The 23,154-nt window shown below is 35.1% G+C and overlaps 1 protein-coding gene across 3 annotated transcripts in view; it reads left to right on the top strand.

Annotated features, from left to right (window-relative positions):
* Positions 1-23,154, top strand: part of Ide (insulin degrading enzyme) — an 87,539-nt gene that overhangs the window by 19,326 nt on the left and 45,059 nt on the right. For all 3 annotated transcript variants that reach the window (XM_047552751.1, XM_047552750.1, XM_047552753.1), the window contains exons 2-9: positions 1,519-1,703; positions 2,744-2,951; positions 5,680-5,849; positions 18,647-18,769; positions 20,450-20,562; positions 21,337-21,499; positions 22,282-22,374; positions 22,815-22,906. In XM_047552751.1, coding sequence (XP_047408707.1) covers positions 1,519-1,703; positions 2,744-2,951; positions 5,680-5,849; positions 18,647-18,769; positions 20,450-20,562; positions 21,337-21,499; positions 22,282-22,374; positions 22,815-22,906 — 1,147 coding nt within the window. The remainder of the gene's footprint in view (positions 1-1,518; positions 1,704-2,743; positions 2,952-5,679; positions 5,850-18,646; positions 18,770-20,449; positions 20,563-21,336; positions 21,500-22,281; positions 22,375-22,814; positions 22,907-23,154) is intronic.

The raw sequence follows: 23,154 nt of genomic DNA, 5'->3' as shown, positions 1-23,154 counted from the left end.
TTGGCACTCAGGGGTACTTTATCACTGAGCTACATCCCTGTCGTCCCCCCCCTTTTTTTTTTTTTTTTTTTTTTTTTTGAAACACTAAATTGCCAAGGCTGGCCTCCTGCCTCAACCTCCCGAATCACTGGGATTACAAGTATGTACCACCACACCAGCCTATCAATTTTTTGTCTCTTAAGCAGTCCCCAGTACAGACAAAAGGTACATTGGAACTAAGTGTAGTGGTACATGCCTATAATATCAGCAACCCAAGAGGATGAGTTGGGAGGATCATGAGTTCAAGGCAGCCTGGGTGACATACTGAGATTACATCAGTAGAAAGAGAGCCAGGGCAGCGAAGTGGAGTAAGAAAGAAAGAAACTGCCTTACTCTGAAAAACTGTACATGGAGAACTGAGGATTAGGATGTAGCTCAATGGTAGAGCACTTGCCTAGTATGTATGAGGCCTTGGATTCTATCTCCAGCACCCCAAAAATACATGCAACTGCTCAGAAAGGCAGGAGGATTTTAAGTTCTAGGCCAGCCTCGGCAAATTATTTGCAAGACCATGTCTCAAAATAAAAAATATAAAGGGCTAGAGATGTAGCTCAGTGATAAAGCACCCCTCAGTTCAGTCCCCAGTATGGGGGAAAAAAGAGAGAGAGATAGACAGACAGACAGAGACAGAGAGAAACATACATGGAAAATTCCTTTACTGCACTAATACCAACCAATACCTTTACAGGATTCTTTGTGTTGGTAGTCCTTTTCCATAACTCTGTCTCTAACCCTCCTAGAAAAGACAGGGAAAGCTATCAGAGGAAGCCCTTTGTAAGAGAATTAATCTAACATCTCTGTTAAGATTGTCAAACTGTTCTTGCACTGTCATGCTACTCTTCAGCAGATTAAAAAATTGTCTATGTCTCTTATACTGTATTAAGATTTCAAAGAATTGTTCTTTTTTGTTATGAGCATGTGTGTATCTTATCCATGAGAGCTAGATATCTTTGAATATCATCAGTTGAGTAATGTTTTGGCTGTCCTAGTAATAATTCTTACATAACTTCTAACCTTATTTACTCTAGCAGATAGCCCTGTGTATGTAAGTAGTTACTGGTAATTGAAAAATTTATTCTAGGTCAGCACACTGACCAACTGATTTCCCAATCCACTGTGTGTCAGAACCCCATCCATGTACTCCCATAGATTCAAATATGACTCCATGAAAACAATGTTAGCATATCTTTGAAAGAATGAGGAGGGGTAAGACATAAGAGAAGAATGACTACACTCTTTAAATAGACTATAAAAAGTTTCCTCTGGGGCTGAAGATATAGGTTTATGGTAGAGCACATGCTTAGCATTAGCCTGAGGCCCTAGGTTGGATCCCCCAGCAACAACAAAAGTTTCCTCCGGGTGTTTCTTTTATCTGATAATGTATTATATGGATTCACTTGATGTCATTCTTTGTCCTTTAAAAAATAAAACAAAAAAAAGTAGGCAAAATGCAACAAGTAATGATCTTTTTCTTTTTAGTTTCCAAAAAAGGACTTACAGCAAAATGAATAATCCTGCTATCAAGAGAATAGGAAATCACATTATCAAATCTCCTGAAGACAAGCGAGAATACCGTGGACTAGAGCTGGCCAATGGTATCAAAGTACTTCTCATCAGTGATCCCACCACGGATAAGTCATCAGCAGCACTTGATGTACACATAGGTACAATATAAAACTGTGAATTAAGCTTTGTTCAGTTTCATTGATCTAATGTTGACATTTACTGTAACTCTCCATATGAATGTAAATACCCAGTAGTTTTCAGTTCTATACATCTTATTTATTTATTTATTGCTAAAAAACAAAACAAGTCTTCCAGTGTTGCTTGTGAGAATACAAATTTTTATTATTTTAAACAATTTGTCAGTTCTAGAAAACTGAAGACAAGCCTACTCCACAATTTAGGAATCCTGCCTCTAGGTCCATAGTAAGGGAGATTCTTCACCTGTGAAGCAGTCCTTTCTTATTCACGATTCACTTCCCATGTTTTCAGTTCACTGCAGTCCAAAAATATGAAATGAAGGATTCTAGAAATAAACAATTTACAACTTTTAAGTAATTTTTTTGCAGATGTTACAATTGTCATGTTGTTTATCTCTTACTGTACCTAATTTACAAATTAAGATTTACTGTAGATTTGTATGCATTGGAAAAGGCATAGTATACATAGTGACTGCCCAGGGTTTCCCTCCACAGAGGCCTTGGAAAGTATCCTCTGAAGATAAGGTATGGTGTCCCCTTCCCCTTACTTCATCTTATTTATTTTTAACCCATTTTGTTCCATCATCCCAGATGTGGAACACCTATAAAAATTTAAATTGAGCAACAAATATACCATTTGTAATAACTTTGAAATAATACTCAAATATTTATTATGCTCACAGAATTGAAAACTTGTGTCTAGCTAGGTTAATACTTTATTTTGTACCAAACCCCTTGTACATCTATTGGCAAACTAATTGCCTATGTCAAATGAATCTTAAATTTACTGTAAACATTTTGTTAGATTCCCACCTGAATTGATCTGCAGAAAATTTTGTTCCTATCCTTTCCAGTTCTGATTTTTTTCACTTTGTTACATTAATGTCATATTTTGTAGACTCTAATGTGCACATTTCTTCTACATTTAATGTCACTTTAATCAATGTCTTACCTGTATGTATGTTTAGAAGATTTTTTTTTTAATGTGTTTTCTCTTTCAGGTTCATTGTCAGATCCTCCAAATATTGCTGGCTTAAGTCATTTTTGTGAGCATATGCTTTTTTTGGGAACAAAGAAATACCCTAAAGAAAATGAATACAGCCAGTTTCTCAGTGAGCATGCAGGAAGTTCGAATGCCTTTACCAGTGGAGAGCATACCAATTACTATTTTGATGTTTCCCATGAACATCTAGAAGGTGCCCTAGACAGGTAATGCTGAATACTCTGTGAATTATCCAACTTCGTGCACTTAATCACATTAATAAAAATAATAGTTGTTATTTTTACAAAGATGACTTTGTGGCTTTAAGTTTTAACAAATGACATGTTAACCAGTTTTTCCCCCTGTGGTTTATAAAAAGGAAAAATAGTGTTATAATAAAGAAAACATGATGAATAACATGTATTTACTTTGTGGTAGAGGAAAAACAATGGCATGAGTTTAACCAACCTTCAGGCCTACAAGATATTGTATTGACTTATAAAATTCTTATTGGCACTTCCCATTTTAACAAGTGTTGCATCTAAAGCACATGAAGAAGAATAACCTGTTCCAGAATGCTTGACCTTAAATATTGTGTTCTTGTTTAGTTCCTCACATTCTTAAAGGTACTTAATAGATATGGAATGTTTTGACCGGCTGTTTGAATCTTAGGGATATTTTGAAAGTAGTTTTTGGAGTAAGCTCCATTAGTCCTGTTTAATTTCTTGGTCAATTTTCTATATAACCAACACCTTCTAATTTTTTGTTGTATTAGGGATTCCTTTTCATTATTCACTAAGTTTTTGGTGGTGAATTTTTACAGTTTTCTGTTTCCAACAAACAGTTCTGCAATAAAGTTTGGGGAGGATCTGTAATAAAGTTTTGAGTTTTTAGTTTTGATCATTGTCAGCTTTATTTGCTTAGACTATATTAATAGTAGTAAAATTGTTTTAAAAAATGAATAGTTCGCATTTATTCCTTAGGACAAAGTATGGTAACTGGACAAAGGTGTGGGTTTACAATACTGACTGGTCAAAGCAAATCTGCTTCCTACTCATTCTCTTAGATTTTAGTGTTTAGGCAGCAACTTTGTGGCTAATCACCTTTTATGTATATTTTCAAGAGATTTCCATTAATGAGTTCCATGGGTTCATACACTGAATTTCATTTCTTGCTTTATAAATGCTGCGACAGATGTTCTGTGTGGTGGAGGATGTCTGTTATATGGTTTAGGGTAAAAAGCCACATGTATAAGACCATCTTTTAAAAACTTGATTATTCTGTGTCATAAACATGACTCTATTCGGGCCTATACAACTTTGGTATGTAGCTCTTAGGCACTTTCCCTATTTTCAGTGTATTGAAGTAGGTAAGAGATTACATATTTATAAATATCTCTGTTGTTGTATATCTTTGTAGAATCCAGATAGATGGATTTTTCTATGTGTAAAGTACTTAGCACAGTATCATATTCATTTACACACTTAAAATAAATTCCAAGTAATGACAGCAGCCTCTTTGACAGCTAAACTGAGGTATAGTAATTAAGATGCTTATAGACCCAAGAGTCTCTTAAGTCTACTTAATAGTAGTCCGGAATTCAGAATCTCTGCTCTTCACTGCATCTTAATTTTGGGCCTCATTCTGGTAGGATAGGATCTAAAATTAATTAATTTCCTTCCGTCCCTGTGTATATGTGTGTGTGCATGCTGGGGATTGAACCGAGTGCTCACACATGCTAGGCAAGCCCTGTAGCACTAAACTACATCCACAGCCTTTTTGATCTGTTTTTTATTTTGAGACTGGGTCTTGCTAAATTGTGAAGGCTGGCCTTGAACTTACAATCCTCCTGCCTCAGCTTCCCATGTTGCTGAGAGTACAGGTGTATACAATAGGATCTAAACTTTCTTGAGAAGAATGCTAAATGAAATCATGACTGGAGCTGGGCACGGTGGCACACACCTGTAATCCCAGTGATGGAGAAGACTGAAGCAGGAGGATTGCAATTTCAAGACCCACTTCAGCATCTTAGTGAGGTCCTAATCTACTTAGTGAGATCCTATCTCAAGATAAGAAATATAAAGGGCTAGAGGTATAGCTCAGTGGTCAGGCACCCATGGGTTCAGTCCTCAGTAGCAAAAAGAAAGGAAGATAAAGAAATCATGACTTAAATTGCTATTCAATATAGGAAAATGAATTTATTAGCTAAGGGTATTTTGGTTAAAATTTGGAACTATTGTTAAACAATAGCCTCAAGAAAAGTATATTGGTTACTTATATTAGAGTTTACACACCATGTTAGTTGTTGAATCACTGCTTATTAAAAATTCATAGGCTGTTTATCTTACTAATTCATAAAAACCCATAATTATAGCTTAGTCAAACTAATGTGTCATACTTTAGGTTTTTCACTGCATTTTTTCCCCTACTAATTTGTTTGTTTTTCTCCATAAGAAGAAATATTCAAATCATGCCTTTTAAAAGTAGGTCACTTAATTTGTTTGTCCTGAGGTGCCGTGCCTGAGTCTTAGTGAAATTGCACCTAAAACTGTAAATTTAAGATTTATTCAGCTAAAAACTATCACCTGTCCCCCACCTTTTATTTTAGAGAATTAGTCACACAGAGTAAGGTTTTCATAGACATGCCAAATTGCAAATCTCATATAGACTGCTTTATCTCTGTAAATCTACCCTGACTTTTTAGTGTTAATCTATTTATATTTCCACTAATTATTTAGCATCTCTGGAATAGATCAGCACCTCTGAATTTATATATGCCTAATGTTATATTCTTATTTTATTACTTACAACTTAAATTCCTTTTTCATAGTAGCAATGGTGATGTTTTCTATTTATATAGAATTCACATTTCCTGTCTATTAAGTTTCAAAAATATTTTTTAAAGTCTGTTCTTTTAAAATGACAGTTTCAAATTGTTATGTTTCACACCCTTAGGTTTGCACAATTTTTCCTGTGCCCCTTGTTTGATGAGAGTTGTAAAGACAGAGAAGTGAATGCAGTTGATTCAGAACATGAGAAGAATGTGATGAATGATGCTTGGAGACTCTTTCAGTTGGAAAAAGCTACAGGGAATCCTAAACACCCCTTCAGCAAATTTGGGACAGGTTTGTCAACAGCTGCTCATACATTATTTCTCCTTGACCTCTTTTAAACCCACAGTCTCTTTTCACTGCTTTGTGTTTTATTTTCACGTTAGAAGATTTCAGAATTTCCCACTCCTACTTGCATCCTGTTCAAATAGGGTTCTAAATGTTTAAGAAGCAGAACAGTCAAGTTGTGATATCTAACATTTCAAAGGCAGAAGATAATTGTCTTATTCTGAAATCTGCCTTCCAAATGGAAGTGCTTTTTAAAGGCTCATTTCAAAGCTCATTGAATGCTGCCATCACCACAGCCACTTGTACTCATCCATTGTGCAGCATCTACCAGGGAGCAGTTGTATGGGAGATAGAACCCTGGATACACAGGTCACTGTGCTTCAAGAGCTGCTGTTTCCTGGAAGGAAATAAGAGGTGGGGGTGACAGGGAACAGACTAAAATAAATGAGGAGATTTTTTATTTTATACTGTTTTCCTTTATTCAATTTTTCTTTAAAAGCTACTTGTTTAATTTAAATATTTAAATAGTTCAAAAGTATTTAAAGTAAAAAATAAAAACAAAAACACACTCCCTTTTTTTCATCTACTCTTACCAGTCCCACTAACCAGAAGTCATTATTGTTAATAGGTTGCTTTTAAAATATTGCTTCAGGTATTATAAAATTTCATAGAAACTGATAATAGGTTACTTAGTATACTTATAAATGGACTGCTTATTTTAGAAGTTAAGTCTGGGAAAATTTTAAGACTGTAAAGACAGCTTTCTTCAAGTTTGGATACCATTCAGACTTCTGCAAGTTTGGATACATCCAGCAGCAGCTAGGGAAATTATCATAGCTTTACAGAATTAGAAGGAGTTTTCAAAAATTGCATTTAGAAGCAGTGATATTATATTCTTTAGGTTTATACTACATGGTGTTCAATATTAGCATCATTATCAAGATGAATACTGTCGTCCTTAAAATATCTATAAAATGAAAAGTGGTTTTCATAAAGACCATCAGCATACATAATATGTCAAAAAGGGAATGTGAATTTTAAAAAACAAATCTCCAAATGACTTTTGTCCTTTAAGTAGTACCCCTCCTTTTGTGCATGCGTGTGTGTGTGTGTGTGTGTGTGTGTGAGAGAGAGAGAGAGAGAGAGAGAGAGAGAGAGAGATACTGGAGATTGAATGTCAGGCCTCCTGTATGTTAGGCAGGTGCTCTACCACTAAGCTATATTCCCAGCCCTGAAACAGTCCCACCTTGGGTAGGTAGATACTTAGACTAAAAGTGCTGTTACTGTGCAGAACATGGTAGAACTCCTCTTCAGGGGTTGCTTTCCTTTAAATAGCTCCCTAGTTGTGATAAATGATAATCAGAATAATCAGAAAGCAGTCACAAATCTTTTAAAAATAAATCTAGTGAGTGAGATGAATATCGTTACTTCTGGTCACAAGCAAGGAACAATCTTAAAATGTCCTAGAGAGCGTTTCAAGAGTGATAAGCAAAGAGATACATTGCTTGGCAAAAAGTTTACGGGTGGAGTTTGAGGACATGTTTATTTTTATAATCTGACAAGGTTAGGCCATTAATTAGTAAAGAACAAGATAATGTAAACAGCTAGGAGATGAGTGAGCCAGACTCAGTACATAAGAACAGAAAATGTGATATAAGTAATGCAGATTTCAAGAGACCTTCATTTTTCATAGATTCTGTCCTTTTTTGAGGGCACAGATATGTTTGTAAATATGATGAATGCTATACACCTTCATCCCAGAAATTATACATATATAAAATTTTGCAAAAACAATCCTTGAAGAAGAATTCTTGTCAGAAATTCATGTTTAATTTGCTTCTGTTATTTTTTTAGTGGCCTTGGATGTTTCTGTGATTGTGGGCCATTTTGTCGATCAAGGAATTATAATTTTAAATAATATCAGGAAAATGGGTATTTTTAAATGAATGAAAACTAAGCATTGTATTATCTATCTATTTAACTTTTCATTAAGATATTTGTCTTTTACAGTGGTTTTTTTCCTGCTTCAGACATAGTGGTGTTCAAACTTTTTTTTTTTTTTAAAGTAGGGATTTAACTCAGGGGTATTTTACCTCCGAGCTACATCCCCAGCCCTGTCAATTGATTGATTGATTGATTGATTGACAGAATCTCACTAAGTTAATGAGGGCCTCCTAAGTTGCTGAGGCTGGCTCTGAACTTGATATACTATTAGTGGGGAAATAAATAGATTGAACCACTCTGGAAAACAATTTGGTAATATCTAATAAAGTGATATCCCTGCCCTTCAAACCACAGAATCTGCTTCTTGATCTGTGCTGTGGAAAGAAGCAACTTTAGCAGTTGTGCACAGAGAACACATACAGGAATGTTCACATGACATTTTTTGTACTGGTGAGAAATAGGAAATGACTTAAGTATCCATCTGCAGTTGAATAAATTATTACATTTTGGTCTATTCATACAGTAGAATGTTTTATAGTTGTTAAAATGAGTGAGCTAGAACTAACTCATGTATTAAACTAAAGAGGAAAACATGCTAAGTGAAATAAGCCAGTCCCCAAAAAACAAAAGCTGAATGTTTTCCCTGATAAATGGATGATGACATATAATGGTGTTGGGGGGGTGGGGAATGAGAGAATAATGGAGGAACTTTAGATTATGTAGAGGGAAATGAGAGGGAGCAGGGTATGGAAAATGGTGGGAATGAGACAGACATCATTACCCTATGTACATGTATGATTGCACGAATGGTATGAATCCATATCATGTACAACCATAGAAAAAACAATGACGTACCCCGTTTGTGTACAATGAGTCAAAATGCAGTCTATAAAAAACAAAAAAATAAATAATTTTTAAAAAGAGGAAACATTTTGAGTAAAATGCAAATTGTGGAATGTTTAGTTTAGTGCCTTTACATAAAAGTTGGCAATAAACAAAATAATACTGCATATCTTTAAAGTCTACATATAATAAAATATAAAATCTGGGAATGCTCAAATACCAGATTCTGATGGGGAGCAGATTTTAATTCTAACCCTAATGATTTTTAGTTGGGGAAAAAAATATTTGTGACAAACATGGCAAACTGTATAGATTGATAGAACTGGATACTAAGTACAGGGGTATTAAGTATTCTGTACATTTAAACACTTATAAATAGAGCTGGGTGCACTGGCATACATCTGTAATCCCAGCAACTTGAGAGGCTAAGGCCAACCTGGGCAACTTAAGGAGACCTGTCTCAAAATAAAAAAGGAACTAGAGATGTAGCCCAGTGGTAAAGCACCCTTAGACTGAAGCCCCAGTAAGTGTTTTAAAATAATTCACAATTTTTGAAGTTGGAAGAGAAATGTAAATTAGTTTTTGTATCTGTTTATCTAAACAAAAAGGGAAAATAAAAGACTGAGGGAGCAATACTATTCAAGATAAGCAGAAGAGAGCTTTCTTTTGTGTTTGAGGACTGTTTGTTACTACACAAGTATATCTGTGTCAGAAGAAACTTGTAGGTTATCTGTTATGCCTTAGTGTTTGATTTTGCAAACCTTTGACCAACATGCAACATGCCTTCAAATTGCTGTCTTTCTATGTCATGGATTCTGAATTTTCACATTCTCAAACTGGTATCTGGCATGCATTTTTCTGTTTTGAGTGAGTTCCTTTGTTTGATTATTGTCTTCATAGATGATGTTTTTAATTTGTCTTCATGTAAGTTCTTTTTAATCCCTATGTGATTTTTCTAGCTCAAACTTCAACTACCAGTCCCAGCTTCCTAGGTAATTTAAAGTTTGTCTCTGAAATGGAGCAGTACTAACTGTGAATCTCTGCTCTAACATTAGCCTGTTGATAGACTCTAGACAAGTTTCTTAACTTCTCTAAGCCTCAATTTTCTCCCACATTCAGGGGAGAATTAAATGGGATTGTACAAATGGAGTGGATAGACAGAAGTCTAGTTGTAATAATGCTAAATAAATGATAGTAGCCTCCATAATAACAATATTTTAGCTTTTAGCTATTATATTGATAGCTGTGCAGAGGATATCAAGACTTTGAAAATGTCCTTGCCGTGAGGGATAACCTGCCAAGTGCTGCTTGAAGGGCCAGTAGGTTTGACGAACCATATATAGTAGCTATTTGAGACATGCTGTTTTATTTTCTTTTAAATTGAACTCATGATTGATATCCACATAGCTTCCACCCTCATCTATCATTCACATTTTTAATTCTCTAGATTTGCTAAATTGGAAACCTTACATCTGTGCTGTTTATTTATTTTTCTCTCCATGAAATTAAAAGTGGGAGCAGTTGAAGTTTGAGCGGAAATGGGGGAAACAAAACAGACACTCCTTGATGTATGGGTAGAATGAAAAGCACAATGAAAAGATACATGGAAATAGAGGGTGGAGCTTTATTTCCAGTATGGGTGACATTTTTCTTGTTATGTATTCTAGCATGCTTGTACTAAGTACCATAAAATCATAAATAAGCGAATGCAGATCTTTTTCTCTGTCTCTTAGTTAAGTAATTAAAAAAAATTTATTTGTTGAAGGACCTTTATTGTATTTATTTTTATGTGGCGATAAGGATCAAACCCAGTGCCTCACACATGCTAGGCAAGCGCTCTCCCTACTGAGCTACAACTGTAGCCCGACAAGTAATTTTTTAGTATTCCTACACATATAAAGTCCATTAAAAAATACAAGGAAGGCCAGATATGATGGCAGTGCATGCCTATAATCCCAGCAACTCAGGAGGCTGGGGCAGGAGGATTGCAAGTTCAGGGTCAGCTTTAGCAACATAGCAAGTCCATAAGTAACTCAGTGAAACCATGTCTCTAAATAAAATACAAAAAAGGACTGGAAATTTGTTTAGTGGTTGAATGCCCCTGGGTTCAATCCCCAGTATCAAAAAAAAAAAAAATGCAAAGAGGTGTAACCAATATCTTTGCACTAGAGATAAATAAGGTTTGGGGAAGCAAGGCGAGAATAATCTTAGTTTTCATTTCCCAGGATCATCATCTCTTCCTTTTCTTCCTCTTCTTCCTCTTCTCCCTCTCTGATTTTCATTGAGTGCTGTGCGAAGTGCTCTACCTGGAATAGTTAATTTAATTCTCACAGTAATCCTAGTAGATACTCATACTATTTTTATCTTATTGATAAGTAAACTGAGTCTTAGGAGAAGATAATTAAATTGCTTTGGGTCACTCTGCTTTTAAGTGCTGGAGCCAGGGTCCAGATTTGGAACTTTTAACTACTATTCTGTTTGGTTTTCTTTAGTGTTGCATAGAATTGAATGCTCCAGAATATCAGAGGAGATGCTATTTTAATTCTGAAAGGTAGGTAGAATTTTCTTTAGCAGAAGGAAGTAAGAGCTATTCAAGAGGAAAAAAGGAAAGGAAACTAATATTTATTGTACTAAGTGCTGTCCACTGAGTGATAGAGGGCTCTACTTAATATGATCTCACTTAACCTTCAGTGCATTGCATCATCTCCTTTGAGAAATGCCAGAGGAGATACTGAGAGAGAATAATTAAACCAAAGTTTCATAACCTTGTGGGAAGTACAGGGAAGAGAGAGGGTCAGTGGTAGTAGAAATGTCTGGGTAGGTTATGGGATACACCATCAAGTCAGTCAGAACTCAGATTGTGTTTTTTATAATGTTAGATTGTCCTCCCAAACCATGACAAGAATAAAAGACCAAGGGGAGAGCTCAGTGTCTTCTGCGACATAAGTTAGGATAATTTGAGTTGTGCTTGTGTGTGTGTTGCTAGAGATTGAACCTGTGGCCTCATATAAGTGCTCTTCTACTGAACTACATCCCCAGACTGATAGTTTTTACATAGGAAAGTAGGAAGAAACCCAGTAGGAAAATGGATTAGAACAAAAATAACAATTTGAAATATGCACCATAAGTTTGTTCAGTGACCACCTGATCCTAGAAGGAAGATATTAACATAAAATTAAGACACTTATTAATAAAAGCTTATTTTCTGTTTTGTTCCCTCTTCTACCCTTATTTCCTCCCTCTGCCTTTTTTAGTGAAAACGTAAACCATACACAAAAGCACATAAAATACTATAATGAATTCCATGTGTACTTCATCCTGTCTTTGGTTAGTCCTATGTGATTTCTATTCACCTTCTTATTGTTTTGAAGAGGTCCTAGACATCATATCATTTCACTCGAAAATATTTTAATATGTATCTGTGACAGATAATGATGCATTTTAAAAACAGCAAAAATACCATTATCATATTAGCATAATTAAATATCCAACTAATGTTTAAATTCCTAGTTGCCTTACAAAAATCTTAATTTTTAATAGTTTATTTGAGTGGCTGAGGGTGTAGATCAATGCCTAGCATGCTGGGTTGGATCCCCAGCACTACAATCAATCAATCAATCAATCAACCCAAGTTTATTTAAGTCACAGTCCAGGTAATGTTCAAGCATTAGTGCTTGCTGTGTCTGTTAAGTCTCTTTTTTAGTCTGTAAGTTCATCCTTTATCTCTTCCCTCCTTTTCTTTGCCACCTCCCCTGGAATTTATTTATTTGTAGGTTGTTGGTTTTGTAGAACTTCTTATAGCACAGATTTTGCTGATTGCGTCCTTCAGAATGTTCTGTTATGTATAGTTGAAGTTTACAACATGACATGATGAAATATATATAGATAGTTTGATGATTTATAGTGAAGCATATTAACATATCTGTTATCTCACGTAATTATTTTTTGATGAAATTTGCTAAAATCTTAACAAAAATTCCCAATACAATTCAGTTTATTAACTTCAGTCTTCCTGTTGTACATTTAGTCTCTAAACTCGTTCATCCTATATGCTATTTTTATCCTTTGACCTGCATCTCGGCATTTCTTCCCTTCCCAGCCCACTCCCATAGTAACTGCATTTTGTTTTCTATTTCTGTGTATTTCAGCTCTCCTCCTCACATTTGTAGGTGAGATCCTTTGCCTGGCTTATTTCACTTAGCAAAATTTCGTCCAAGTCCAGCCATGTTGTGGCAAATGGCAGGGTCTCATTTTTTAAGGCTGAATAATATTCCATTATGTACTATACCACATTTACCTTATCCATTTGTTCATCCATGGGCTCTTAGATTTTTCCCATATCTTGGCTATTGGGAACAATGCACAGTGCATGGGAGTACAGACATCTTTGTGAAGTGATAATTTCCTTTCCTTTGGGAATATACCCAAAAGAGGGATTGTTAGGTCGTACAGTAGTTCTATTTTTAATTTCTTTGGAAATGCCCCTTCTCTTCCATAATTGGTGTACCAGTCTACAGTCCTTCCAGCAGTTAAGGGTTCTTTTTTTCTTCATACTCCCCAACATTTGTTTTCTCTTATCTTCTTGATAATAGCCATCCTTATAGGTATGAGGTGGTATCTCAAAGTGATTTTAATTTGACTTTCCCTGATAGTGGTGTGAGCACTTGTTTCTATACCTTTTACCCATTTTTACCTCTTCTTTGGAGAAACAGCTATTCAGATTGCCCATTTTTAAAATCAGGTTATTTGTTTTCCTGCTGTTAAGTTGTGTGAGTTCTTTATAAATTTTGGTTTTCTTTTCTTTTTCTTTTTTTCCAGTACTGGGGATTGAACTATATCTCCAATGAGCTACATCCCCAGCCCTTTTTATTATTAATTTTGAGGGTCTTACTAAACTTCCCAGACTGGTCTTAGACTTGCAGTCCTCCTGTCTCAGCCTTCCAGAGTTCCTGGGATCATAGGTGTGCACCACCCTGCCTGGTATAAATTTTAGATCAGTGTCTTACTTACGACTTGTAGTTTACGAATGTTTTTCCCAGTCCTAAGGTTGCCTTTGCATTTGGTTAATTGTTTCCCTTCTGTGCAGAAGTTTTTTAGTTTGATATAACCCCAACTTTTTATTTTGCTTTTGTATTCTGTACTTTCAACATAGCATTTTAAAAATTATCGCCAAGGCCATAGTTTTGAGATTTTCCTATTTTTGTGATTTCAGTTCTTAAATTTACTTCCTTATCCATTTTGATCTCAACTCTTCTGTGTTTCCACAAGTAACAGGTTGCTGAAGAGGCTTGATCAGATTCATGTTTGACTTTTTTTTTTTTTTGACAAGACAACTTGATAAGTGGTGATGTGTTTCTCCATTGGGTATAGAATGTCTGGTTGTCTATTTATGTTGTTGCATGTATGATGTAAATGCTGGTCCTAATTCTGATTCTCTAGTTCTTTTCTTTCTTGTCTATCAATTTCTTTGAATGCTGCTATGAAAAGAAAACCTCTTTTCTACTATTTGACTGACCAGTGGTACAATTACTATACAAAAGGCAGGGCAGATACTTGGTTCATTCCATTCATTTACCAGTTTTCAAAATGATGAATTGATTCCCTAGTGTCCTTCAATGATAACTAACTTGTTTTTTGAGTATCACAGTAAATTCATGGACATAAAGATGTTTGACATATTTCAACCCACTTAATCATGTATTCCCTAAGCTTTTGTCCCCTCCCCACCTTTATAGGATTTGTATCTATGGAAAAGTAGAAATTCACTGAAAACAAGAACTGGATTAATCAAGTGTAGAGGTGCTTTGCAAATGGCACTTGAGGTTTTCACTGATCGTCTCCTTTTTTTACAGTGCGCATTTTGTACTTGCTTATATTAGCCATCTGCAGGGAAATTGCCCATTTTAATTCTGTAGGAAAATTCATACATATCCAAAGGCTCTTCCAGGATTTTTAGAGTATTGGTGTAACAAGAGGAAAGGGCATTTTTTTAAAAAGCGAGGTGGCACATGCTTGTAATCCCAGTGGACTGGGAGGCTAAGGCGGGAGGATCACAAGCTCAAAGCCAGGCTCAGCAACTTAGCAAGGGCCTAACAACAAGACCCTGTCTCAGATTAGAAAGGACTTAACTTGACTTAAGTGCCCCCTGGAGTTCAATCCCTGGTGCCAGAAAAAAAAAAAAAGTTTATAATAATTCCAAACTAACTATATTAACCTAAACGTCAGAATCTCTGGTTTTCAGAAAGCATTTAAGATTATCATAGAGCTCTACAAGTTGACCTTTCCTTGAGGACCTTATTATACACATAGTTGGAGGCATCTCTAGTTTCTAAGACCGATTTCTAAAACATCAAATTTCTTCCTTTTCTTAGTGTAAGAAGTATATTGCTGGCCTCAGAATTTTCTAGAAAAGCAAATTTTACATAGTGGAAAACCAGCACTTATGTACATTAGTACTAAATTTGCAAGCTTTTTTCTTTTAAGTAGGATTTTAAATACTTGTTAAAATAAAAACATACAGTAGCATTTCCTGGATTTTGCAGTTTAAAAAAACCCTTTTCACATTCATTATTGCTTTCTTTCTTTTTTGGTGCAAGGCTGAGGATCAAAACATCAACATGCTGGAGCACTCTACCGCTGAGTTAAATTCTCAGCCCTTATTATCACATTTCTTAAGCTTCACAACAACTTGAGTTAATATTGAGTACTTATTGTCTGACAGATTCTATACTGAGCCATAATGTGGATTGTTTAGTTTTAATCTTCACAGCAATGTTGTGAGTGGGTATTTTTCTTATTCCTATTTATGAGTCAACTGTGGCTTAGAGAGGTTAAGAAGTTTGTCTGTACCTTGTAGCTAGGAAGTGAAGGAGTCAGGGTTGAGTCCTTGCTCTTAACCACTGGGCATATATCCATGTCACCCCTATTTTACAGATTAAATAAACCACCCCTTGGAAATATTTGGAGACTTTTCCAAAGTTGCTTAATTAGCACGTGATGGAGTCAGGACCAGAATCCCTGAACCTCCCAAGTGCCAAGGCAGTGCTTTCTCCCAGCAGGCCCCTGGTGGAAGGGTCACAGTGGGTCAGCAACCCTGGTTTCCTCAGTCCTCTGCTGGAGCTTGCCCTAACAGCAACAGAGCCAGAAAGGTAGGATTGAAGATTTTAGTAGCAGCATTTTAACTTGATATAAATGACCCAGCTGAATTAGCACTAAATTAGGACAGTACGTATCAAGAGACTGAACTAGTACTTGTTATCTAAACCATATTCACATTGTTCTCCACACTTGGATTTTTAGGTGGGAGACAATCATCTGGACCATTTATTCAGCTTGCTTTACTACTTTTCCAGCCACAGTGTCTATTTTTTCCCTTGAGAAATACGTGCATCTTTTTGATGAATGATCTACCCAGAAGCCAGGAGTCCCTCCTACAATTCAAATTATAACAGCAGTAGCTGCTTTTTATTGTGTTTTCTGCTATACAGAGTATTATGTTAAATACTTAATATTTTTACAAACTTATGATGATGTCATTGTCATATGAAGAGATACATACGCAGGCATTTGCCAGATCATTCTCTATCACACTGCCTAAAGAAACAGAACATTAGAAATTCAGTTTGAGTATCTTGGGTATACTTCTCCAATTGTGTTTCCTCCCAGCTCCAGAGAGATAACCACTGTCTTAAGTTTGGTAATTATTATTCCCATGCTTATAATTTTAATTGTTTTGAGGTTTTATGAAAATTGTATTTTATTATGTATAATCTCTGTCACTTGTATTTTTTTCATTCAACCTTATGTTTATAAGAGTAATCCCCATTGACAAGTATGCATCTGGTAATTTTTGAATTTTTATTACTGTTTAAAATTGTTTATAAAATACATATACTACTGTTTATCCATTTTCCTCTTAATGGAACAGTATTTCTATGAGCATTCTTGTACACAGAGTTACCTGGGGTACATATATCTAGGAGTTGAATTACTGTGTCAGAGGATGTATTTATCTTCAGATTTGCTAGATATTGCCAAATTATTTACATAGGGGTTGATTCGGTGTGCACTCTGTTGAGTGGTGTCTGAGTTCTCATTTCTCTGCATCCTAAACAGTAGTTGGCGTTATCAGACTTTAAAATTCTTGCTAATTATTGACTGTTAAATATTAATTTTGTGCTTTTTTACACATATTTTTTTCTTATTTGGCGTAAGTCTACCATTGTCAGGTTAGGAAAGTAAGCCTAAGAGAAGTGAAGTAACTTATTCAAGGTCACGCAACCAGAAGATGGCTGACCTTGGATTAAATGTTAATTCCGCCAGAACCAAAGCCAATACCTGTTCTTCTCCATCTTTTTACCTGGAAATCACAGCATTGATGTTAATGTGTCAGCTTGGTAATTTAAGAGCTGATTGTGGAATTTTGTGCATTGTCTCCTGCTTTTTCTTTTCTTCATCTATTTCTTGAGAACTTCCACCAAAATATAGAAGCATTGTGAAAAGAAAAAGCCAACCTTCCTGTTTTTAGTAAAGTTGGTCCCTTTCCTCTAGTGTTCTCCCTTTGATTTTTAGTAGATCCGCCCCCACCTTTTTCCTCTCTAGCTTCTGCATATGAGAGAAAACATGCTACCCTTAACCTTTTGTTTTGTTTTTGTGGTGCTGGGGATTGAACCCAGGGCCTTGTGCATGCAAGGCAAGCACTCTACCAACTGAGCTATATCCCCAGTCCCACCCTTAACATTTTGAATCTGACTTATTTCTCTTAACATGATGGTCTTGAGGGAATCTGGATATTTTTAAGAGTGCCTGAACCCTCAGGTAAAAAGGAGAGGATATGTTCAGATCCTGAGTAGAGAATTGAATTGAAGCTTAAGTGAGAAAGGAGAGTACTAATTTTAAGACTACAAACTTGGGTAGTAGGCTGCTTCTGGTGATTGTGAGTACGTGATTGCCTTGTTACTACAAAAGAGCAAAGGCACACTTACTAGACTATTTCTTAACATTCTCTTTCTTCACTAGACGTGTCATTTCAGGCATTCTGGGACATGAATCTTGACTCAGTTCTAGGCAACACTACTGGATCTGAGAATACCATCTGGTGGCTTTCTATAGACATCCAATTCGTGAAAGAGGGACATTCTCCCAATGCCAGTTCATCAGCCATTATAAGAAAGGGGGAAAATATACACCAAGTGAAGAACATATTCTGCCAGTTTCGTCTCTGCATTGAGTATTGCAAGCAGAACCAATAATAAGAGTTATTATATTAGGATCTCAGGATATCTTAGGATATTTCTAGTCAGATAACATTTTAGAGAGATACCAACCATTGGAATCTCATCTCCCAATACCTATTTTGCAAGATCTTTACCAGAAAGGTAGTATTTAGAGAGTTTATTCACTATTTGTTTTGGATAGTTATATTTTTATCCTAATTGAATTAGTTATTAAAATTTCATAGGCGAGCTTATAGTGGTATACCATATACATCACTGTAGATTTATAAAAGTAGCATCACATCCTCTCTTTACCAGTCTAGACCAAATCCATGAGAATTCACATCATAAATGTAATGCTTCAGCTTAAAATAGTAAATTTTTTCTTTTTTTAATCACAAGTAACTTGGGAAGTTCAGTAACTATTCAATTAATTATGGAGCATATAGAGAATTGAAAATTAAAGGAAGTATGAATGGAGGCCATGTAGACCTTATTTTGTCTTAAAAGAGCCTAATAATAATCAGATAATACCTATCTTGTAGGGAATTTAAGAAGCATAATTTTTATAAGGCATTTTTAGTTCCCTACAGAAAATGTAGTTTAAAATGTTTAGTAGTTTTGTACTATATGGTCCTATTTTTTTAACACTTATGTTTAAACATATTTAATTAATATTGTGCATGTCAGTTTGAGCTCTGCTTTTTAAGTTCATTTTGTAGCAGTGTCAGTGATAAGTAACAAAATTTTCAAGTCCACACATATTGCTTTTTCTAAGAAATGCCTTTTCTTCCTTTTCAGGTAACAAATATACTCTAGAGACTCGACCCAACCAAGAAGGCATTGATGTAAGACAAGAGCTACTAAAGTTCCATTCTACTTATTATTCCTCCAACTTAATGGCCATTTGTGTTCTGGGTCGAGGTAAGAATTTAAGTTTTTCATATAATTGGGTAATGTAAGTTTTTGGTTTTTTTTTCTATTTTGACTTTTTTCAAAATATTACAAGAAGGATATAAGATACAGGTATTTATCTGTTCAGTCTTTTTTTTTTTTTTTTTTTTTTTTGGTACTAGGGATTGAACCCAGGTTCGCTTAATCACTGGGCTGCATTCTCATTTTTTTAAATTGAATGTCTTTATTTATTTTGGTGTCAGGAATTGAACCCAAGGGCTCTTAACCACTGAGCCACATCCCCAGCCCTCTTTTTTTTATTTTCTGTTTTGAAACAGGTTCTCACAAATTTGCTCAGGGCCTCAGTAAATTGCTGAGACTGGCTTTGAACTTGTGATTTCCTGCCTCAGCCTCCTGAACCTCTGAGATTACAGGTGTGTGCCACCACACCCAGCAAACACGTGTTTTCTTTCTAGTGCTTAGTAATACATAGGACTGGGGTTGTAGTTTAGTGACAGAATATGTGCTTAAGGATGTGCAAGGGCCGGGGTTCAACATCAAAATAATACTAATAGTAGTAGTAGTAGTAGTAGTAGTAGTAGTAATATGTGGGCATGGAAAGAAATTTATCCCACATGGAAAGGTATAAAACAAAAATAAGTTCTTCCTCTTTTTCATGCATCCCCTGACAGCTATGCCTTTTCCTCAAAGATCATCAACTTAAGGCTTTTGTTGTTTTACTTCTAAAAGTAGAATCTTGTTAATACGCTTTTTTGTGTGTGTTCAAAAAATTAGAAAATGAGATTATACTACATAACATTGTCTTTTAGCCTGCAGTTTTCACTTAAAAGAACTTTAATGTCACCACATACAGATTGCTCCTTCATATTGTGTGTGTGTGTATGTGTATATAAAACTTTGTAAACATTTACAAGTAAAACCCTTAATAAAGGAATATATGTAGGTAAAAACATAAAAGAAACTTGTTTAGGTATTAATCAGTCTAATTTATCAATAGTTAAAAGTCTTTGAGTTACTTTGACATATTATGATATAGCATCCTTATAGATCTTGGAAGAGAGTTGTGATCATCTTACCCAAGAGCCTTATTTTATGGAGTAGTTAACCAGTTTGTGCAAGTATTTCATTGTCATGATTGATAAAGCTGGGGTTAGAAGAAAGTGCCCTGATCCCCCAACTAGGATTCTTTTCATCATTTTACACTATTTCCCCCCAAACTTTAACATTTGACTTTTAACAGTGGGTTTGGACTCTGTATTTATAAGGTGAATGTTATAATCTTTCTGCCAGTATTTCAGTATGTGTTTATTGGGAATTATAGATTGTCATTTTTCCAAGTACTACTAAATGTTCTATTATTGTTTCTAATACGTTTTAAGTTTATTGCAAGATAATATTTGTGAAACAATTTTAATATTATGATATAATGTTTGAATATTTAAATTTTTATACCATGTAAAGGTAAAGTGTAATCATCAATATTGTTTAGCAGCTTTAGAATTTACATAAGCATTGATAGGATTTACCTTGAGTGTTTCATCTTTATCAGATGCCTCTTTTTGTTTGCTTGTTTTTTAATTACAGGTTTTCCTTTTAAAGGCCCCTAGATTTTCAGGAAATCTAAGGTCTTAAATACTGTTTGCTTTGTGTTATGATTAATTCATGTTTTCATTGCCTGTTTTCTTGTAGAATCTTTAGATGATTTAACTAATCTCGTGGTAAAGTTATTTTCTGAAGTAGAGAATAAAAATGTCCCATTGCCAGAATTTCCTGAGCACCCTTTCCAAGAAGAACATCTTAAAGTAAGTCCATGTATTATTGGTATTTTTCTTTTTAATTTATGAACATATATATCTAGTTTACAAGAAAATCAAGATTTTGTTACTTAATGTAGTTTTTAATATTTGTCAGGATAGCTGGGTGCAGTTGGTGACACATGCCTGTAATCCCCACAGCTTGGGAGGTTGAGGCAGGAAGATCACAGGTTCAAAACCTGCCTCATCAATTTCTCAAAGCCCTAAACAACTTAGTGTCTCAAAATTAAAAAAAAAAAAAAAAAAGGGCTGGGGATGTGGCTCAGTGATTAAGCTCCCCTGGGTTCAATACCTGGCACCTGCCCAACCCCGCCACCCCCGCCAATATATATTTATATATATATATATATATATATATATATTTGTCAGAATAATCAAATCAAATTCATATTTATTAGGATCATCTGTCTTCATAAAAAATACCAATATGTTCTGATCGTTGCATGCTAAAAGTAGTTTTGATGTCTGTAGCCTTGGCAGGCTATTGAAGATATTATATATTGCCAGAAGGAAAGCATCCCAAACTATCTAGCTTCAAGGTCCTGGGAACCAAACATGAACAGCTTACCCACTACAATGAAATTCTACTGAGAACCTGATTCATTTATTTCTTTGTGATCTGGCAATCAATTTTGCTCCTAAATTTGGGATTTTTCCATGAAAATCAATATTCTTTATAACTTATAAATATTTTAGTCAGTAGGAATTGAATATAGTGAATCTTCTGTGATTTATTTTTGTTTTGTTTTGTTTTCCCACCAGCAACTTTATAAAATAGTGCCCATTAAGGATATTAGGAATCTTTATGTAACATTTCCCATACCTGACCTTCAGAAATACTATAAATCAAATCCTGGTCATTATCTTGGTCATCTGATTGGGCATGAAGGTCCTGGAAGTCTGTTATCAGAACTTAAATCAAAGGGTAAGTGCCTTGGGTGGCACTCTCTGAGTGTAGTATACCCCACGACACCTTTCACTCTGACTTTCATTTTCTCCTAAATATTTTACTATAAAGGAACATTTTTAAGTTGAGACTGGGGTTACTGAGTAAAGTGATTATTAATGTGCTGTTTTTTTTTTTTTTTTTTTTTACTTTGGGGACTTTTTTTATCATGATTTTATTTTACTCGTTAGTATTAAGCCATGAAGATTAGAAATTTCAAAAGATACCGTCTCCAATGATTTTTGTTATTGTTTTTGTTTTTGTTTTGTGGTGCTGGGGATCAAACCCAGAACCTCATGTGTGCTGGCTAACCAAGTACTCTGTCTCTGAGCTGTACCTGCAGCCATGTTTTAAATAAAAAAAACTTTAAAAAATAGCAGCCTACATTGCATATTCTTTACTGTCTCTGTGAAATGTCAGTACATAATATTTATTTGCCTGTGTAATCCATCAGATCAGAAGGGTATAGGTTCTAGGTAATAGATGATCTCCAAGGACTCTCCAATCTCATACTCTTTTCTTTCACATAACATTTAAAACACAGTAGTCACAATTTCTTAATTGGAAATTGACTTGAGGAATCCTTAGGAAAGCTTCTATCCCATAAATCCATTAATCTGAAAGTACTTTTCTGAACATATTTTTTTTCCCCTGAATAGGTTTCCTAATCTCTTGTGACATATAATTTTTTTTAAAAAAAAATCCTTCGTCTTAAAAGAAACCACAACTGAAATCATGTTGATTTTCTTTGAATGTTGCAGGCTGGGTAAATACCCTCGTTGGTGGACAGAAGGAAGGAGCTCGAGGTTTTATGTTTTTTATCATTAATGTGGACTTAACTGAGGAAGGATTGTGTAAGTATTGATTGATCTTGCTGTTGAATGAAAATTGAATTCTTATGATTTTTCTTTATTTCTTTATGCTGTGGCTCTGTTTTATGTGGAAAAGCTATTAACACTTGAATTCACACAGCTTATCCATGTATTTTTCACGTGTAACTTGGCATTTGTTTTGTGGATGAGTTTCCCCCTCAGCAACTGATCATTATGTTGCACTTACAAAATGTGTACTTGGCTTTTCATTTGCTCATTTCCTACCCCAAAACCCCTTCTGTCACATATTGCTAAGCCCAGAGGGCCATGTGTGGGTCACCTAAAACCAGTCTCAGGGAGGTGAGGACTCTGTTTTCTAAGAGGGACCATCTTTCACTTACCTGACTTTACCTTAGTAGTGAGCTCACTGCTTTGAAGGATTCAAGGACTGAATGGTTTTTAAGTGTGCCCCTTTTTTCCAGTACATGTTGAAGATATAATTTTGCACATGTTTCAATACATTCAGAAGTTACGTGCAGAAGGACCTCAAGAATGGGTTTTCCAAGAGTGCAAGGTACTTTTGTTTCACCAAAATTTTTCTTAAGGAATCTATTTTTAAAAAACAAATATATGTGAATTAATTTAAATTTAAGGCCCATTTAAACTTTAAAATTTTTTTTCCTCATTAAAGTCTAAAATTTTGCAATGCATTGTAATATTAGTTAAGACTTAGTTGCCCTAGTCTGGTTTGCTGCATGGGCACAACTGAGAGTTAAGGCATCATGTAGCCTTTTTTAGGAGGGAAAAGGAAAGAAAGTAGAT

This window comes from Sciurus carolinensis, chromosome 5, assembly GCF_902686445.1.
Source record: "Sciurus carolinensis chromosome 5, mSciCar1.2, whole genome shotgun sequence".
NCBI classification, from domain to species: Eukaryota; Metazoa; Chordata; class Mammalia; order Rodentia; family Sciuridae; genus Sciurus; species Sciurus carolinensis.
The sequence above is the reverse complement of the archived record's forward strand: the minus strand, read 5'-3'. Positions and strand labels throughout refer to the sequence as shown.